At 47.5% G+C, this 15863-nt stretch overlaps 1 protein-coding gene and 1 pseudogene across 1 annotated transcript in view; one reads left to right on the top strand and one right to left on the bottom strand.

The window, feature by feature from the left end:
• The window catches only part of LOC133754726 (centrosomal protein of 89 kDa-like), a gene marked incomplete at its 3' end in the record, with an annotated part of 72349 nt that extends 59713 nt beyond the window's left edge, over nt 1–12636 (bottom strand). The window contains exons 1-4 of the mRNA XM_062185169.1: nt 12530–12636; nt 12217–12439; nt 11967–12062; nt 9112–9218 (exon numbers count right to left, since the gene is read on the bottom strand). Of these exons, the coding sequence (XP_062041153.1) occupies nt 9112–9218; nt 11967–12062; nt 12217–12439; nt 12530–12636 (533 nt within the window). The remainder of the gene's footprint in view (nt 1–9111; nt 9219–11966; nt 12063–12216; nt 12440–12529) is intronic.
• On the top strand, nt 12351–15648 carry LOC133754838 (Fanconi anemia core complex-associated protein 24-like; annotated as a pseudogene).
• The last annotated feature ends 215 nt before the right edge of the window (nt 15649–15863 follow it).

Consider the following 15863-nt stretch of genomic DNA (forward strand, 5'->3'; position numbering starts at 1 on the left):
GAACTGTGCCTGCCATGAGCTTGCACCACGCCTACATGTGATGACAGGAACCCTCCTTCTTCCATATTCATTTCCCTCTAAAATAAAAGATAAACTATTTCCTCTACTCTGGGAGTCACAGCTTGGGAGCTTTGGGCATTATGCCCAGGGTTCTCTGCATTTGCTCTAAATCAATTATTTGCATGACAGCTCCTTCTGGTGCATTTCTTTTCTTTTTTTTTTTTTTAATTTTTTTATTTTTTTATTTTTGACAGGCAGAGTGGACAGTGAGAGAGAGACAGAGAGAAAGGTCTTCCTTTGCCGTTGGTTCACCCTCCAATGGCCGCCGCGGTAGGCGCGCTGCGGCCGGCGCACCGCGCTGATCCGATGGCAGGAGCCAGGTGTTTATCCTGGTCTCCCATGGGGTGCAGGGCCCAAGCACTTGGGCCATCCTCCACTGCACTCCCTGGCCACAGCAGAGAGCTGGCCTGGAAGAGGGGCAACCGGGACAGGATTGGTGCCCCGACCGGGACTAGAACCCGGTGTGCCGGCGCCGCAAGGCGGAGGATTAGCCTAGTCAGCCGCGGCGCCGGCCTCTGGTGCATTTCTTGATTGAACCCAATAGGAAGTGGGCCGACAATCTGGATAGTAACAAAATTATGATATACACAGATTTCTGTCCTGGCTCACGGCTCCCATAACCCTTGCTATTTCTTAAGTGATTACAGCAGCAAGAGCATCTTTTGTTCAACTTTTCGGCCTTTTTCTCCTTGGTTCCAGAGTAGCCCTGGAACAGCTTCAGAACTGAGTTTTCGTCAAGTGATTGTTGGAAACTTCACAGATAACCACAGGATAGGGACCCGCTTGTCTGGGGATCCAGCCAGGCATGCAGAGGTCAGGAATTTTCAGCCCTAAACCTTAAATTCTGGGGAAGGGAGAGAGGCTAAAGGTTAAGTTGATCGGGAGCGGCAAGATGGCGGAATAGGAAGGGAGCACATTGATAGTTCAGCAAGACACACAGGTTAATAAAAGTGGAGATACTGCAGGGTCAAGGAAGAGTAGGGGAAGAAACAGCAGAGGAAACTCTTCCGGAACTAGTGATTCACAGTGGACCTGCGTGGAGAGCGTGGGAGCCCAAGTTCGGGACACCAGCGGCAGACTCAACGCACCAGCGCTGGAACGCGAGGTGAGCCGAACCTCCATAGCCCGAGACACCAGCGGGCAAGCAGAAAGAGGAGACTAGAGGGAACGAGGCTTGAAACTCCGTGGGGAAAAGTTCACCAGGCTAACTAGAAGAGAGAGAGGAAAAAAAAGAAAAAAAGTGACCGATACGGACACAAGTTTCTCTCCCTCCACTCACCCCTCAAAGGGGAGCAAGACAAAGAGCAGGCGCCATTTTGGACATACGTCATAAGCAGGGCAACCTCAGGTCTGCACCGGCCCTGAGCCTAGCAGAAAAACCTGACTCTGGGGGGAGGGGTGAAATAACAGGAGATTAGGATCTAACTTGGCAACCCAGTGGGAGACTGCAGGAGAATTGGAGCCCACACCGAGGGCAGCAGAGATTCCCTGTGTGGTCAATGGGAAAGAGCTTCCGATCTCTGGCTCCTGTGGGTATATCATTTGCCTGCTAACTACCTCCAATTACATTCAGCTGTGTGGAATTACTTCCCTTTTGAAGCAAAAAAAAAAAAAAAAGAGAAAGAAAAAAGAAAGAGAGATTTACCACGCCTAACCTGGGAGTGTCATCTTTGACACACCCTCAACCCTGAGGAACCAAACCCAGCTCTCAGTCCACACTTATCTCAAGCCTCTAAGGCTCCACCGAAAGCAGACAGTCCACTTAATATAGAGCCATAGCGTAACAAGAAAAAACACCACAGTGAAGAAACCAAATATCTCCAACATGCCATACAACAAACGCAAAAACCGAGGTAACAAGAACAAGGAAGACACTATGACGCCCCCAAATGAAAAAGACACCCCAATTCGAGATTATGAAGATGATGAGATCAAAGAAATGCAAGAAGCAGATCTCAAAAAATTGATAAGAACATTAAGAAGTTCTCAAAAACAAATTCTTGAACTACAGAAATCCTTAGTGGACAAGATAGAAAATCTCTCTCGTGAAAATGAAATATTAAGGAGGAATCAAAATGAAATGAAACAACTAGTAGAACATGAAACTGTGATAGTGACAAAAAACCACAATGAAATGAAGAACTCAATAGATCAAATGACAAACACATTAGAGAGCCTTAAAAACAGAATGGGCAAAGCAGAAGAGAGAATATCAGACTTAGAAGACAGAGAACAGGAAAGGAAACAGGCAAACCAAAGAAAAGAAGAAGAAATTAGAAATCTAAAAAATATTGTCGGGAATCTACAGGATACTATTAAAAAACCTAATATTCGGGTTCTAGGAGTTCCTGAAGGCATGGAGAGGAAGAAAGGATTAGAAGGCATTTTCAGTGAGATACTAGCAGAAAATTCCCCAGGTTTGGAGAAGGACAGAGGCATCTTAGTACAGGAAGCTTATAGAACCCCTAATAAACATGACCAAAAGAGATCCTCACCACGACATGTTGTAATCAAACTCATCACAGTGAAACACAAAGAAAAGATTCTAAAAGGTGCAAGAGAGAAACGTCAGATTACTCTTAGAGGATCTCCAATTAGACTCACAGCAGACTTCTCATCAGAAACCCTACAAGCTAGAAGGGAATGGCGAGACATAGCCCAGGCACTAAGAGAGAAAAACTGTCAGCCCAGAATATTATATCCTGCAAAGCTCTCATTTGTGAATGAAGGTGAAATTAAGACTTTTCATAGCAAACAGAAACTGAAAGAATTTGTTGCCACTCATCCTGCCCTGCAAAAGATGCTTAAAGATGTGTTACACACAGAAACACAGAAACATGTTCACCTATATGAAAGAAGGTAAAGGAAGGAAACCTCACAGCAAAAGATCACAGGAAGCTCAATTTCTCTTTGACATAGAATTAAACTCTGATGCTCTGTTAAAGCAATGTGTTAAAGTAATCTAAAAACAAAAAGCAATTCAAATCAATTGGCAATCTACAAAAAGAGTTGAAGATTTTGAAGGCTATTATTGGGATTGCTATATTGGTCTATTATGCTGTGTTATATGTGTGTACATATTGTATGTCCACATAGGAAATTTTATTGAGAATTTTATTTTGAATGGCTTATAGATAAGATTGTCCATAGATTTGAGCTGCTAAAATCAATCAAAGATACATTTTAATTTGTGTGACCTGAATCTGTGTATCATGTGTTTTAAACTTGTTGGTAGAAAGAAACTGAAAACATTTTATATGGTTGTGCTTAAGTTTACTGGTTGAACGGACTACACCAGGTTAGATATTTAAGAGGTGTTTTCAAATACATGATTCTTAAAATTTATAGAAGGCATTGGACCTTCTGGTAAATGTTTTCTTAAGTTGTTATCTAATGGTTGAAACGGTTAGCTAAGTATTCATGTAATATTGCTGTTGTCAGCAAGCGATCTAGGACTTGCTCCCTCATTTCTCTATTCTAAGCCCAACTTATTCTTTCATTTCTCTATTCTCTTCAAGGTAGGAAACTAATTCTATTATGAAGGAATCTGTAGGATGCACAATTTAATCTTTAGACCTTATAAAAGAGATGGCTAACATTTTTCTGTAATAGCATAGCCAAAATAAGAACTTAAATGATAATCTCACAGCTAGATTCACTTCGCCATCACGAAGTATACAGTAAGTAGAAAAGGCCTCCCTTTCAGACCAAGGGGAAAGAAAGTTTTAAAGTGAGAATATAATTTCCTCATGGGCATTGTCTACCTTAGAAAAACTACTACAGAACATGCCTGTGACTATAGACTTGTAGTTCAGGCCACCGAAGATTAGAGATGGGATATGGGCACTCCCTTGACTTGCATCCTCTGGTCTGCTTTAACACAAACCAGGAGGAAAAGAAAGCTCGGCATCAGAAGCAATGGGTGGCAGGCTTATTAATGGCTGGACAGTGATCTGCCCTCAAGGAGACCCAACAGGCCAGTCCACTGCAGTGGCTTTCAATGTGGTAAGCCTGGGCTTCAGCAGAAGTCAGCTTGTGAAGAGCCCTGGCAGCTCTGCCAAGAGTTGGATCACTGGAAATGGACCTGCCCTGGTGTTGAAGGATGCCCAGGTCAGAGCCACAGATCTTATTGGCTCTAAGCTGAAAAGCCCTTCACTCAGCCCAACTTCCAAAGTGACCACTGCAGCTGAGAGGATGGTCAAGTAGGGTATGCAACATTGCAGGCAGAACTGTAAATTTCTTGTTAGAGATGCCCCCTGCCTTTACCTGGCCAGCTCTCCTCCCAGCCCAGCCAAGTAATGAAAGTCAACAGAGTGCCTTCCCCTAGGAGGTTCACACCTCCCTTAGGATATACCCCATGTGAAGAGATAGATAGGTCTGGGCCTCTTAACTTACAAGGCCTAAAGCCCACCAGATTATTATCAAGCCCCTTCTATCAGGTTCTATTTGCCTCTCAATCAGAAAACTTAATTGTAGCTTAGACAGCACCTTTCTTAGCACACCTAATAATGACTCTGTCCTTTGTTCTAGACCCTGTCTAGCACACTTGGGCCTCATTCCTTTGTAATCATAACCTCTACTCTACCACCAATGGCTCTACTCCCAACCTGTGTGTACTGATGGTCCTCTTCCCCACTTAATGCTGTATAATTGTTCAAACCTGGTAAATGCCACTCTTAGGATCATTGGTTACTATCCTCACTCTGTCTTTTATGACCCTGTCTAAATATGATCAGAGTCGGCGAACTTGGAAGGCTTCCATAGCCTTGGCAACTCATGACGACAGCCTAGGGTGGTTACTGGCGCCATAAACTAGAATGTCAATTTGTTGGGTCAACAACAAGAGCCACTGTGCACTTGCTCCTCATGTGGGATCTCTGTCCTTAATGTGCTGTACATTTTGATTTAATGCTATAACTAGTACTCAAACAGTATGTTTTACTTTGTGTTTCTATGTGGGTGCAAACTGTTGAAATCTTTATACTAAATTGATCTTCTGTATATAAAGAGAATTGAAAATGAATCTTGATGTGAATGGAAGGGGAGAGGGAGCGGGAGAGGGGAGGGTTGTGGGTGGGAGGGAAGTTATGGGAGGGGGAAGCCATGTAATCCATAAGCTGTACACTGGAAATTTATATTCATTAAATAAAAGTTAAAAAAAAAAAAGGTTAAGTTGATCACTGTTAGCCAATGGCTTAATCAATCATGCTGATGTAATAACGCTTCCATAAAAATCCAAAAACACTGTGTCCAGAGAGCTTGCAAACAGCTGAACACATCAAAGATTCCAGGAAGATGAACACAAGATGCCCATGTGTCAGGAGGGTGGAGAACCCCAACTCCACAGGGAGCACTCGCGTGCTCAGTGCCCATCCAGACCTCGCCCTACAGAGCTGTTCATCTGGCTGCCTGTCTGATTTGTATCCTTTAGATACTCTTTATAATATGTAGATAAGCATGTTTCCCTGAGATCTGTGAGCCACTCTAGCAAATTATTCAAACCTAGAAAGGAGACTGTGGGGATCCTGATTTACAGCCAGCCAGCCAGAAATGCAGGTCAAACAAATGGCTTGTGACTGGCATCTGAAGGGGGACATGGGCAGTCTTGAGAACTGAGCCCTAAAACTATGGGGTTTGATGCTATCCTCAGGTAGACAGTGTCAGAAGCAAACTGGAAGACACCTAACTGCTGTCCTGTGCAGAACTGATTATTTGCTTGCTAGCAGAAAAAAAAAAAAATTCCATACATTTTGAGTCAGAGACGAGCTGTGTTGATTGCTGTTGGATGAGAGTATAGGAGAAAGTGAGTTTGTTTTTTTCTATACTCTCAGAACTACACACCCATTACATGTCTAAAAATTTAAAACCTGGCCAAGACTATGCCTCTGTACTCTTCCTTCTCAACCTGGGCCTTGGCAGGAAGAATGACTCCCACAGTGAAGGGTGGTGAGAAAGTCAACATGGACCAGGGACACCATCGACACATACAAGCACGTCCATCAAGTGTACTTCAACGTGACGATGGGAACTCTGGGTGTGCACATGGACATGAGGCCCAACAAAGCTGTTGCTGCCAAAGGAATATTCCATACCCCACATACATATACAGAAAGCACAAAAAAAGATGAAGGTTCACCCAAGAAGCACTAAACACTGGCTACCTGTGCACCTGTCACCACTTTCAAGAATCTGTATACAGAGAGTCATCAGAGAAAAAAGTTAACTAACCACTGATTGTCAAATAAAGTTAACCACACAATACGGGGCCAGCGCTGTGGTGCAGCAGGTTAAAACTCCAGCTTGCAGAGCCGGCATCCCATATAGGCACCAGTTTGAGTCCTGGCTGCTCCTCTTCCAATTCAGCTTTCTGCTATGGCCTGGGAAAGCAGTTAGAAGATGGCCCAAGTTCTTGGGCCCTTGCACCCGCATGGGAGACCCGGAAGAAGCTCCTGGCTTCAAATCGGCTCAGCTCTGGCCATTGCGGTCATTTGGGGAGTGAGCCAATGGAATGGAAGAACCTCTCTCTCTGGCTTTACCTCTCTCTGTAACTCAAGTAAATAAAATATTTAAACACACACACACACACACACACACGGACTGCCCCACCCAAGTGGCTGGTGAGGATATGAAGGAACATGTCTGCTGGAGTAAACATGAGTAGATCAGCAACTACAGAAAACAGTTCACCGGTTTCTTATTAAATTAAGTACCCACCTAGCGTATGATCCAGCTACTCCATTCCTAAATATTTATCCAAGACAAATGGAAGCGTGCATCCAAGGATTTGTGCATACATGCTCACAGCAGCTTTATTCCAGTAACCAAAAGTTGGAAACAATCCAAATCTCATCAGCAAGTGGATGGATAAACAATGATGGCCTACTCATATAATGCAATATTATTCAGCAATAAAAAGGACGTGTGGACTTTTACAAAATGGATTATGCCGAGTGAAAGAAACCAGCAATAATTTTTTAAAAAGATTTATTTATTTATTTGAAAGGCAGGCAGTGGAGGGAGGATGGGAGAGAGGGAGAGATATCTTTCATCTTTCATTCCAAATGGCTGCAACAGCCAGGCCAAAGCCAGGAGCTAAAAATTCCATCCAGGTTTCCCACATGGCTGCCAGGGACCCAAGTACTGGAGCCACTGTCTACTACTTTCCCAGGCACATTATCAGAAAGCTGGATCAAAGCAAACTAGGACTTGAACCAGTACTCTGATATGGGATGCTGCTGTCACAAGTGGTGGCTTAACCTACTGCACCACAATGTAGGCCATAGCAATAATTATCAGTTACATAAAATTCTAGAAAATACAAACTAATATACAGCGATGGAAATCAGGTGAAAGTGAAATGGCAGAGAAAGGTGGAAGGAAAGAACTGCCAAAAGGCACAAGGAATCTTTTGGGAGCAATGGATACATTTAATATCTTGATTGTGATAATAGTTTCAAAGGTATAAGGATACATCAAAACTTGTCAAATTATGCACTTTAAATAGTTAATTATACATATGTTACCTCACTAAAACTACTTTTAGAATGATAAGTGACTAACTAATGCACAAACAATAACAGCATATTATGGAGTTTCTACATACAGAATTAAAACCAACGACAACAGTAGGAGCCGATGTGGCGGTGCAGGTTAAGCCACTGCTTGTGAAGCCTGCCAGTGTGAGTCCGGCTTGCTCCACTTCCAGGAAAGCAGTGGAAGATGTCTGAAGCACTTGAGCCCTCACCATTCACATGGGAAACCAGGATGGAGTTCCTGGCTCCTGGCTTCAGCCTGGCCCAGACCTGGCAGTTGTGGCCATTTGGGGAGTGAACCAGCAGATAGAGGACCTCTCTCTCTCTCTCTCTCTCTCTCTCTCTCTCTCTTACTCTGTCTTTCAAATAAATAAATCTGAAAAACAAAACAAAAAGTTGCTCACACAAACACTGAATTGCTGGATAGACTCATATTTGGGTCACAGCAAGGCCACTGGGGACCAGTTACTAACACTTGAGTCTCACACGTGACTCAAAACAGAGGTGACAAGAGGAGTTCTCCCATGGGGTCACTGAGAGGATGAAATGAAACAATGTTTCTTAAGCAGGTTCCAGAGTACTTCACACAAAATAAACATCCCCAAACAGCTCTTCCAGTTACCAAGCTCCTACTGAAGAAAGAAACAAAACACCAAGGTATTTCAGAGTGTTATCAGAAGGCATACAAGGGTCTAGCACCAAAGAACACAGGCAAGGAGGCATCATCCCTAAATGAAGTTAGCTCTCATTCACTGTTGGCAATGTTTAAGCTTTTAAAAATTTTTTAATTTTTTAAAAAATTTATTTTGGAAATCTGCTGGTTCACTCTTCAAATGTCTGCAACTGCTCCTGGGAGCAGGAAGTACAGTCCGGTTTCCCATGGGGGCAGCAGGAACCCACTACTTGAGCCACACATCACTGCCTCCTAGGGTCTCTGCTGGCAGGAAGCTAGAGGCAGGAGCAGGGTCTGGGAATTAAATCCAGGCACTTCAATGTGGCATGTGGGGGTCTTAACCAATAGGCTGAATGTCTGCCCATTGTCCAACGTTTAATGGCTTAAAAATAGTCTAAAATTCTCCTGTGTCTAAAGTCATGGAAGGCACAGCAGGGCTCTCAGGTGCATCTAGGAATGAAAGTCAGCTGGTGGTGGGTTGGGAGCACCTGAGGATGGGGAATCCAGGTGAGAGCAGTGAAGGGGCTCTTTCTCCCTGCCCAAAGCAGTTCCTGGAAAAGGTAGACTTGTATTTAAAGAAAATTACGTGCACCAACTCAAAATTCACTTTAAAGCACTATTAACCTGAACACTTGGGCCTGACTGCTCATATTTTGAAACATATTAATTACATTCAATTGTGCAATGTGAGAATCTCATACCCATGTAAGTGTACATTACAGGACTGTGGTACAAAACTCAATGCACAGGATTCTAACCCCCCCACTCGTGACTGTGTAGACAGTTCAAACAGTTCCAGGATCCAGGGCTTGGCGGCAGGTACAGTGCTGCTCCTCTGGGACTCACCTTTGTCTCTCTGGAGACGGGTTGGGGCTGCGGGGAGGAGGTGTGCGGGGCACAGCTGGCTTTGGGGCGATGCTGGCTGCAGGGAGAAGGCCATGGATGATGTGTTTCTGCACAGATGAAATTAGCAGAGGTCATTGGGATGAAGAGGAATCACCTGGGTCCTGCCACCACCACCCCTCCCCCAGGATCACTGCACTGTCCACTCAGGGATCCAGCCATCTGAGGAGCCCCACTCTTCCCTAACACCCTCAATCCCCATCTGGCCAGACAAGCACAGCCACCCAGCGAGCAGCATTGTGGGGCCCCTTTTGGCCCTCCATGCGCGGAGCAGCTTCCCTGACCACTCCCTAGGGTCACCCTCTAGCCCGTCCACTCATCCCCCAGTACCGTCCCCAGTGATCTCTCATGTGCCTCCCTCTGCAGGGCAGGGAGACTTCCTGAGAAGCAGGCTGCTTTCTTCAGTTGCTAGCCCTGGAACTCAGTCCTGACACCCTAACCCACACCTGGCAGAGACTTCATCAAGATTCTCAAGGATGCAGGCAATGAAAACTAGCTCCTGCACACAATGGGAGGCACAGCACAGCACACTGCTTTAGAGCACTGGGAGGCTCTTGGAGGTTTCTGAGGCTAGCCCAATCTTCATCTTCTGCGCACCAAGCATTCTTCACCCCACTAGAGGCAGAACACCATGAGAATCATGAAGAAAGCCAGCCCTCACCCTTGAGGTAGAGTCCTGGGGAAAACCGCCCAAATGGAGCACGGAATTCTGGGAAGTGCCAAAGGAGCGGTAAAAACAAAATGTTGAGGTTGTCGAAGGCGGGGAGGGCTCCTTCGTATCTGGGGACCAGCAAGGAGACCTCAAATGTTCACCTTGGAGGAAAGCCCACAGGCACTTAGACTGGGTTTTCCAAGACAACCACTGCTCTCACTTGGAAATGTGATGGAAAAGTACTCCAAGAAGAAGGAATAACATGAAGAACGGAATGGAGCAAGACGCTGGTGGCAGCGCTCCTGGAGGTAGCACCCACTCCAGCGTCCTGGAGTGCAGACACATCTGGGAGGGGCAGCCAGAATGACGGGCTAAAGACGACTCCATCTGAAGGGCTCTGATTCCAGAGTGGGCAGCATCACTCCCTGATGACAGGTAAATGGTCCGGCATGTCACAGAAAGTCTCCACTGGTTGCTTCCCACCAATGGATCCACAGTCTTCTCTTGCTCCCCTCTTTATTCCTGCACATATTCCCTATGCCTTAGCACTCAGAATTGCCATCCTTTTCTTAAAAGCAAATAATTCATTCTTTACCAGGCCTCAGTATATGCTGTACTCTCCAGCTGAAATTCTCTTTCTGTACTTAATCCCCAAAAGCTAATCCTCTGGGCCAGTGCCGTGGCTCACTAGGCTAATCCTCTGCCTGCGGCGCCAGCACCCCGGGTTCTAGTCCCGGTTGGGGCGCCAGATTCTGTCCTGGTTGCCCCTCTTCCAGGCCAGCTCTCTGCTGTGGCCTGGGAGTGCAGTGGAGGATGGCCCAAGTGCTTGGGCCCTGCACCCACATGGGAGACCAGGAGAAGCACTTGGCACCTGGCTCCTGGCTTTGGATCAGCACAGCACGCTGGCCGTGGCGGCCATTTGGGGAGTGAACCAATGGAAGGAAGACCTTTGTCTCTGTCTAACTCTGCCTGTCAAAAAAATAAATAAATAAATAAAGCTAATCCTCTGGCCAACTCCCCAGTAATTACAGATGGAACCCGCTTACAATGGTTCAACTTAGGATATATGTTTTTAAATGCATCTTTTAAAAAATGATTAATTCATTTATTTGTGAAGCAGAATGGGAGAGAGGGAGGGAGGGAAAGCGCTCCCATCTCCTGGCCTACTCCCTAAATAGCCCCTAGTTAGGGCAAAAGCTGAGAGTCAGGAACCCAACCCAGGTCTCCCACGCAGGCAGCAGGAACATAATCACTCGAGCCATCCCTGCTGCCTCCCTGGATCCACATTAGCGTGAAGCTGGAGTCCAGAGATGAGCATCGAACTCAGGCATTCTGCTGTGGGACCCCACTGGCGTCCTAACCACTAGAAGAAATGCCTGCCCTCTGACTTTTCAACAGTGTTGTAAAGGCAACACCTAGTCAGTAGAAGCAGTACTTCAAAATCTGAATTTTGGTATTTTCCAAGGCTAGCGATACGCTGTTAAGATCCTTCCCGGAGATGCTGGGCGGCAGCAGCAAACCACAGCTCCCCAAAAGGTGCCCAAGTGATGTTCGACAGCGTGCTGTGTGCCTAAGTTAGGGTCGAGGGATTCACGGGTGGTTAAAAAGACTGGCAGGCTCAGCAGGTGGCAGGGGAGGAAGTTAACGGGTTTCTGAAGTCAGCCCCCTGCATCAAAGGGTAGGAAAGGAGCAGTGCTCAGGGAGTGGGGCTGGGAGTACAAGTGGCTGCGGGGTACGTGTGTGGCGGTGCTGATGCTGGCGACACTGCGCGCTAGGGCAGCGCGGTCAGATCCGCACATGAAAGGACGCCTTTGGCGCCGTCTGCAGAACGTGAACTAGCGAGGCGCTAAGAACCCAATCCAGGGAGCTGCTGGAGGCCAGGGTGGAGCCGCTCGAGGGGTGGACGTGGCGGGCGGCAGGGGAAGGAACCACGAGCGACTGCCCAGCAGGGATACCGAGCAGCGCAGCGGGAGCGAGCTCTCCGGGCAGACAGAGGGATTCCCGTGCGACCGCGGCCCACGCGAACTCAGGGCTTCCCGACTGAAAACCCCTCTCTCCTCAGCCGCCGCCTGGCCTCCATCACAGGCCTCATCCCAACCGCTCCTCAGTTCCCGGCCCCGCGCGGGACGCGCGAGGATTTACTCACAAACTGGTCCTGGCGGCCGAAATCCCGGGAACATGCCTGCTGCGGGGCTGAGCCTACGAGAGAAGTCCCTCGTCCCTCCGCAGCCAGGAGCCCGCGCTACTCCAGCCAAGCTCCCAACGCTTTTTCTTCACGACAGACCTCGCAGAAACCCCGTCGGCCAATGGCTCTGTTTCCTCCTCAACCAATCAGCTCCCGGGTTACTCCCACACCCGTCGCTCTGGGCAACCAGCGCGTCCCGTTCAAATCCCACCAGTGCGGGAGGCGGCTGAACTGTCTGCTCTCTAATTGGCCGGCGCAGGTGTCCATCCCTGACGCCACAGCCTATCCCACGCTGCAGGGGGCGGAGGGCGGGCAGGATGAAAAACTGGGCGCGCGCTGCTGACGTACACGGAAGTGGCGCGGCCTCAGGTGGTACAGGAACCCCCAGACTGGGAGGCGGAGGCGGGTCCTGCCGGCTCCGCACCGGCCCTGGACTAGAATGGAGATCGGAGGCGCGTCCGGGGCCAGGCAAGTCACAAAAGTGAGAAAGGCGGGCACTGGGGCAGGAATTTGTTGGCTCTTACGCTAATAATTCAGGTTTTGAAAGAATACTCTGCAGAGGAGATCCTGCCACAGAGGGCTTGGCGTTCAACGGGACGCGGGGCTGTGTGCGCCTAAGTGCCACCTGCATTGCCGTCGTTAGAGACCATCGATGGAAGGGAAGCCCCCCGGCGGCCCAGGCCCCGTGCACGTGCCACTTGGGCACGTGGTAGCGAGAAGTGGCGGGGGTCGCAGCTGGCGCAGGAGGTGCAAGGTGAGTGGGCTCCCCACGCGCTGGAGCGCGCTGCACCCTGTTGCGCCTTTTCTCCCAGACTTCATGGAACTCATTTTCTGGTCTGTATTTTAAGGGAAAATTAAGCTCGTTTTTGAGGATGGCCTGGCACCGGTAGATTTTTACCTGTCTAACAGATCTTGCATTCTTTATATCACCGAAGCTGATTTGGTGGCAGGAAACGGCTACAGAAAGAGGCTTGTTCGGGTTAGAAATGTAAGTACTGAACTGGAAGAAACTGAACATTTCATTTGTACGCTTACCCCTCCATCCCTTGGAATAATTGCTATGAAACCACTGGCCAATCCAAACACAAAACCATAGCTTTCTCCACCTCAGAAGGCATCTTGTTACAAAGTGGACTGCTTTTTTTTTTTTTTTTTTTTTCTTTGCAGTCCAATAACCTACAAGGGATTGTGATAGTTGAGAAAACACAGATGAGCGAACAGTACTTCTCGGCCATACAGAAGTTTACTGTGCTGGACCTTGGGATGGTGTTGCTTCCCGTGGCCAGCCAGGTGGAAGCGTCCTGCCTCATTGTCCAGTTAGTAAGTACCCCTTCCTGCTCCTTTGTTGCTGCCCTCTGTCCTGCAGATTCTCAGCTCACCTATACGCTAGCTCTGCCTCTGCTATAGTTGCAACCCATCAATCCAGCCCATGGCATCCGCCACGCTAGCGTCTAAAATCGCTTTGAGGACTTGGAAGCTCAGAAGCTGCCTCTGTGGCCAGCTGGCCTTGCACACACCCCCACCCCCGCCAAGGGAAGTGTCACAGAGCAGACGAGTTAACCTGCTTTAGACTCCCAGACCCTGATTACTGCCATGATTCACCGTCCTGCTGTTAGGCTGGTGAAAATGTCCCCTGGCAGCTACTTTGCCTCATCCCCACATGTCCTTCATTGAACGTCAACGAACAAAAAAAAAACTGGTTCTCTGATTGCCTCATTTTTCACACATTAGAATTTCCTGGGGAGCTTTTTTTTTTTTTAAGATTTGTTTTATTTATTTGAAAGACAGAGTTACAGAGAGAGAGGTCTTCCATTCCTCTGGTTCACTCCCCAGTTGGCCGCAACAGCCCGAGCTGCACCAATCCAAAGCCAGGAGGCAGGAGCCAGGAACTTCTTCCAGGTCTCCCACGTGGGTGCAGGGGCCCAAGGACTTGGACCATCTTCTACTGCTTTCCCAGGCCATAGCAGGGAGCTGGATCAGAAGAGGAGCAGCCAGGACTAGAACCGGCGCCCATATGGAATGCCGGTGCTTCAGGCTAGGGCTTTAACCCACTGAGCCATGATAAATGAGCCTTCCTTTCTGGCCAATTAAAAAATTAGAACAGCAGAGGAGGTAGGGACAACCTGAATATCAGTTGTGTGTTTTAAATTTCCCCCTCTGGTGTGCAGCTTGAGTTGGAAATCAAACTGGAAATGCAGGCAACCCTGCATGGCTCACAGATCCCTCCCCACCATGCCCCTTGCTTCACGGTTCCTTCCGTCCCTAAATAAAATAGCTTTATCAGCCTTCGTGTAACCACCACTCCCTGAGAACAGTTTCTCTTTTGGCAGTTTCTTGCAGGCCCTCCATGAAGCAGATCGAGTTCAAGTATTTATCCATTTATCTTGCATAACCCAAATGATCCATAGGAAAATGTTTGCATTCCTCAGAGTAGTTTTATTCTAAACATTGTGATAACTTAGGGTTTTTTTTTTTAAACTACCCATTTTTATCTTGTTCTTTGTGTAGTCATATGCCTGATCTTTCAACACTTTTGCTGATGTCTGAGAACTTGGTCTATAAGAATAGTCAAGCCTTAACTGGTTTAGGTCTAGCTGAACCAGACTTTAAGAATAAACTGCCAGCCTTCCAGAGGGCGCTCATGTGCTTTTATTTTAATTTCCGATTCAGGTTCAAGAGCAAACCAAAGAGCCCAGTAAGAACCCTTTTCTTAGGAAGAAACGGACTCAGTTCTCTGAGCCGTACCTCCTCCGAACTGTGCAGCAGATCCCAGGAGTTGGAAAGGTCAAAGCTCCCCTTCTGCTTCAGAAGTTTCCAACCCTCCAACAGCTGAGTAATGCTTCCATCCCAGAACTGGAGCCAGTCGTCGGACCAGCCGTAGCACAGCAGATCCACGCCTTCTTCACACAGGCCAGGTGACAGCTGGCCAAGTTTAATCCTTTAGATCACGAAGAATGGGATCTTGTTTTCATATTTAAAAACCAAGAGGAAGGGGCAGGCGTTGTGGCATAGCAGGTTAAGCCTGCACTTAGGAGGCCCAAATCTTATACTGGAATGCGTGGTGTGAGTCCCAGCTACTCCATACCATTGTGCCTGGGAGGCAGAAGATGGCCCATGTACTTGGGTCACCCACATGGAGTTCCTGGCTCTTGGCTTTAGCCTGGCCCAACCCTGGCTATTGCCAGGTATTTGGGAGAGTGGACCAGCAGATGCAAGGTCTCTCTTCCTCAGCCTTTCAAAGAAATAAACAGCTGGAGCGAGCCTGTGAAGTGTCCTGCCTTTGCTGTCGGCTCAGGCATGTCAGTGGGCCAGAGCTGGCACTGCCCTCTTTGTACTAAGACCAAAGGGGCCTGAGTTTCCTAAGAGAGTCAGGGACTTGCATGCTCAGCAAAAAAATCAATTAGGGCAGATTGTAATGAGTGACCTTGACCTGCATCTATCACGGAAAAGTCTTCTGGAAAGTTCAGGTGGTGGGTGTGACCAGCTAAGAGGAAAGAAACCTACAGTGGAGCACTGTGTACTGCCAGTCTCTGGTTCCTGTGTCACAGCTCCTGTCCAGGGCTCTGGGGGCTGCTGCCAATATAAATAAACAATTGTACAACAGCTCCCTCCTCCCTGTTTTTTTTTTTTTTTTTTTTTTTTTAATAATCACTGGGCATGTCTTCTGAACACAGAAAACTTGGAGTTCCCATTTAAAGATGCAAAATTGATGTGTGTGAAGAAAAAAAGAATGTGTGTTTATGCATGGCCTGCCAGAGGGAGAATACACAAGAAACAGAGCCAGCTGTGTCCAGTGAGGGAACCCCTGGGCTAGGGATCAGATGGTACAATTTCCCCTTCAAAAAATTAAAGATGACA

Source organism: Lepus europaeus, unplaced genomic scaffold (assembly GCF_033115175.1).
Source record: "Lepus europaeus isolate LE1 unplaced genomic scaffold, mLepTim1.pri SCAFFOLD_29, whole genome shotgun sequence".
Classification (NCBI taxonomy): Eukaryota; Metazoa; Chordata; class Mammalia; order Lagomorpha; family Leporidae; genus Lepus; species Lepus europaeus.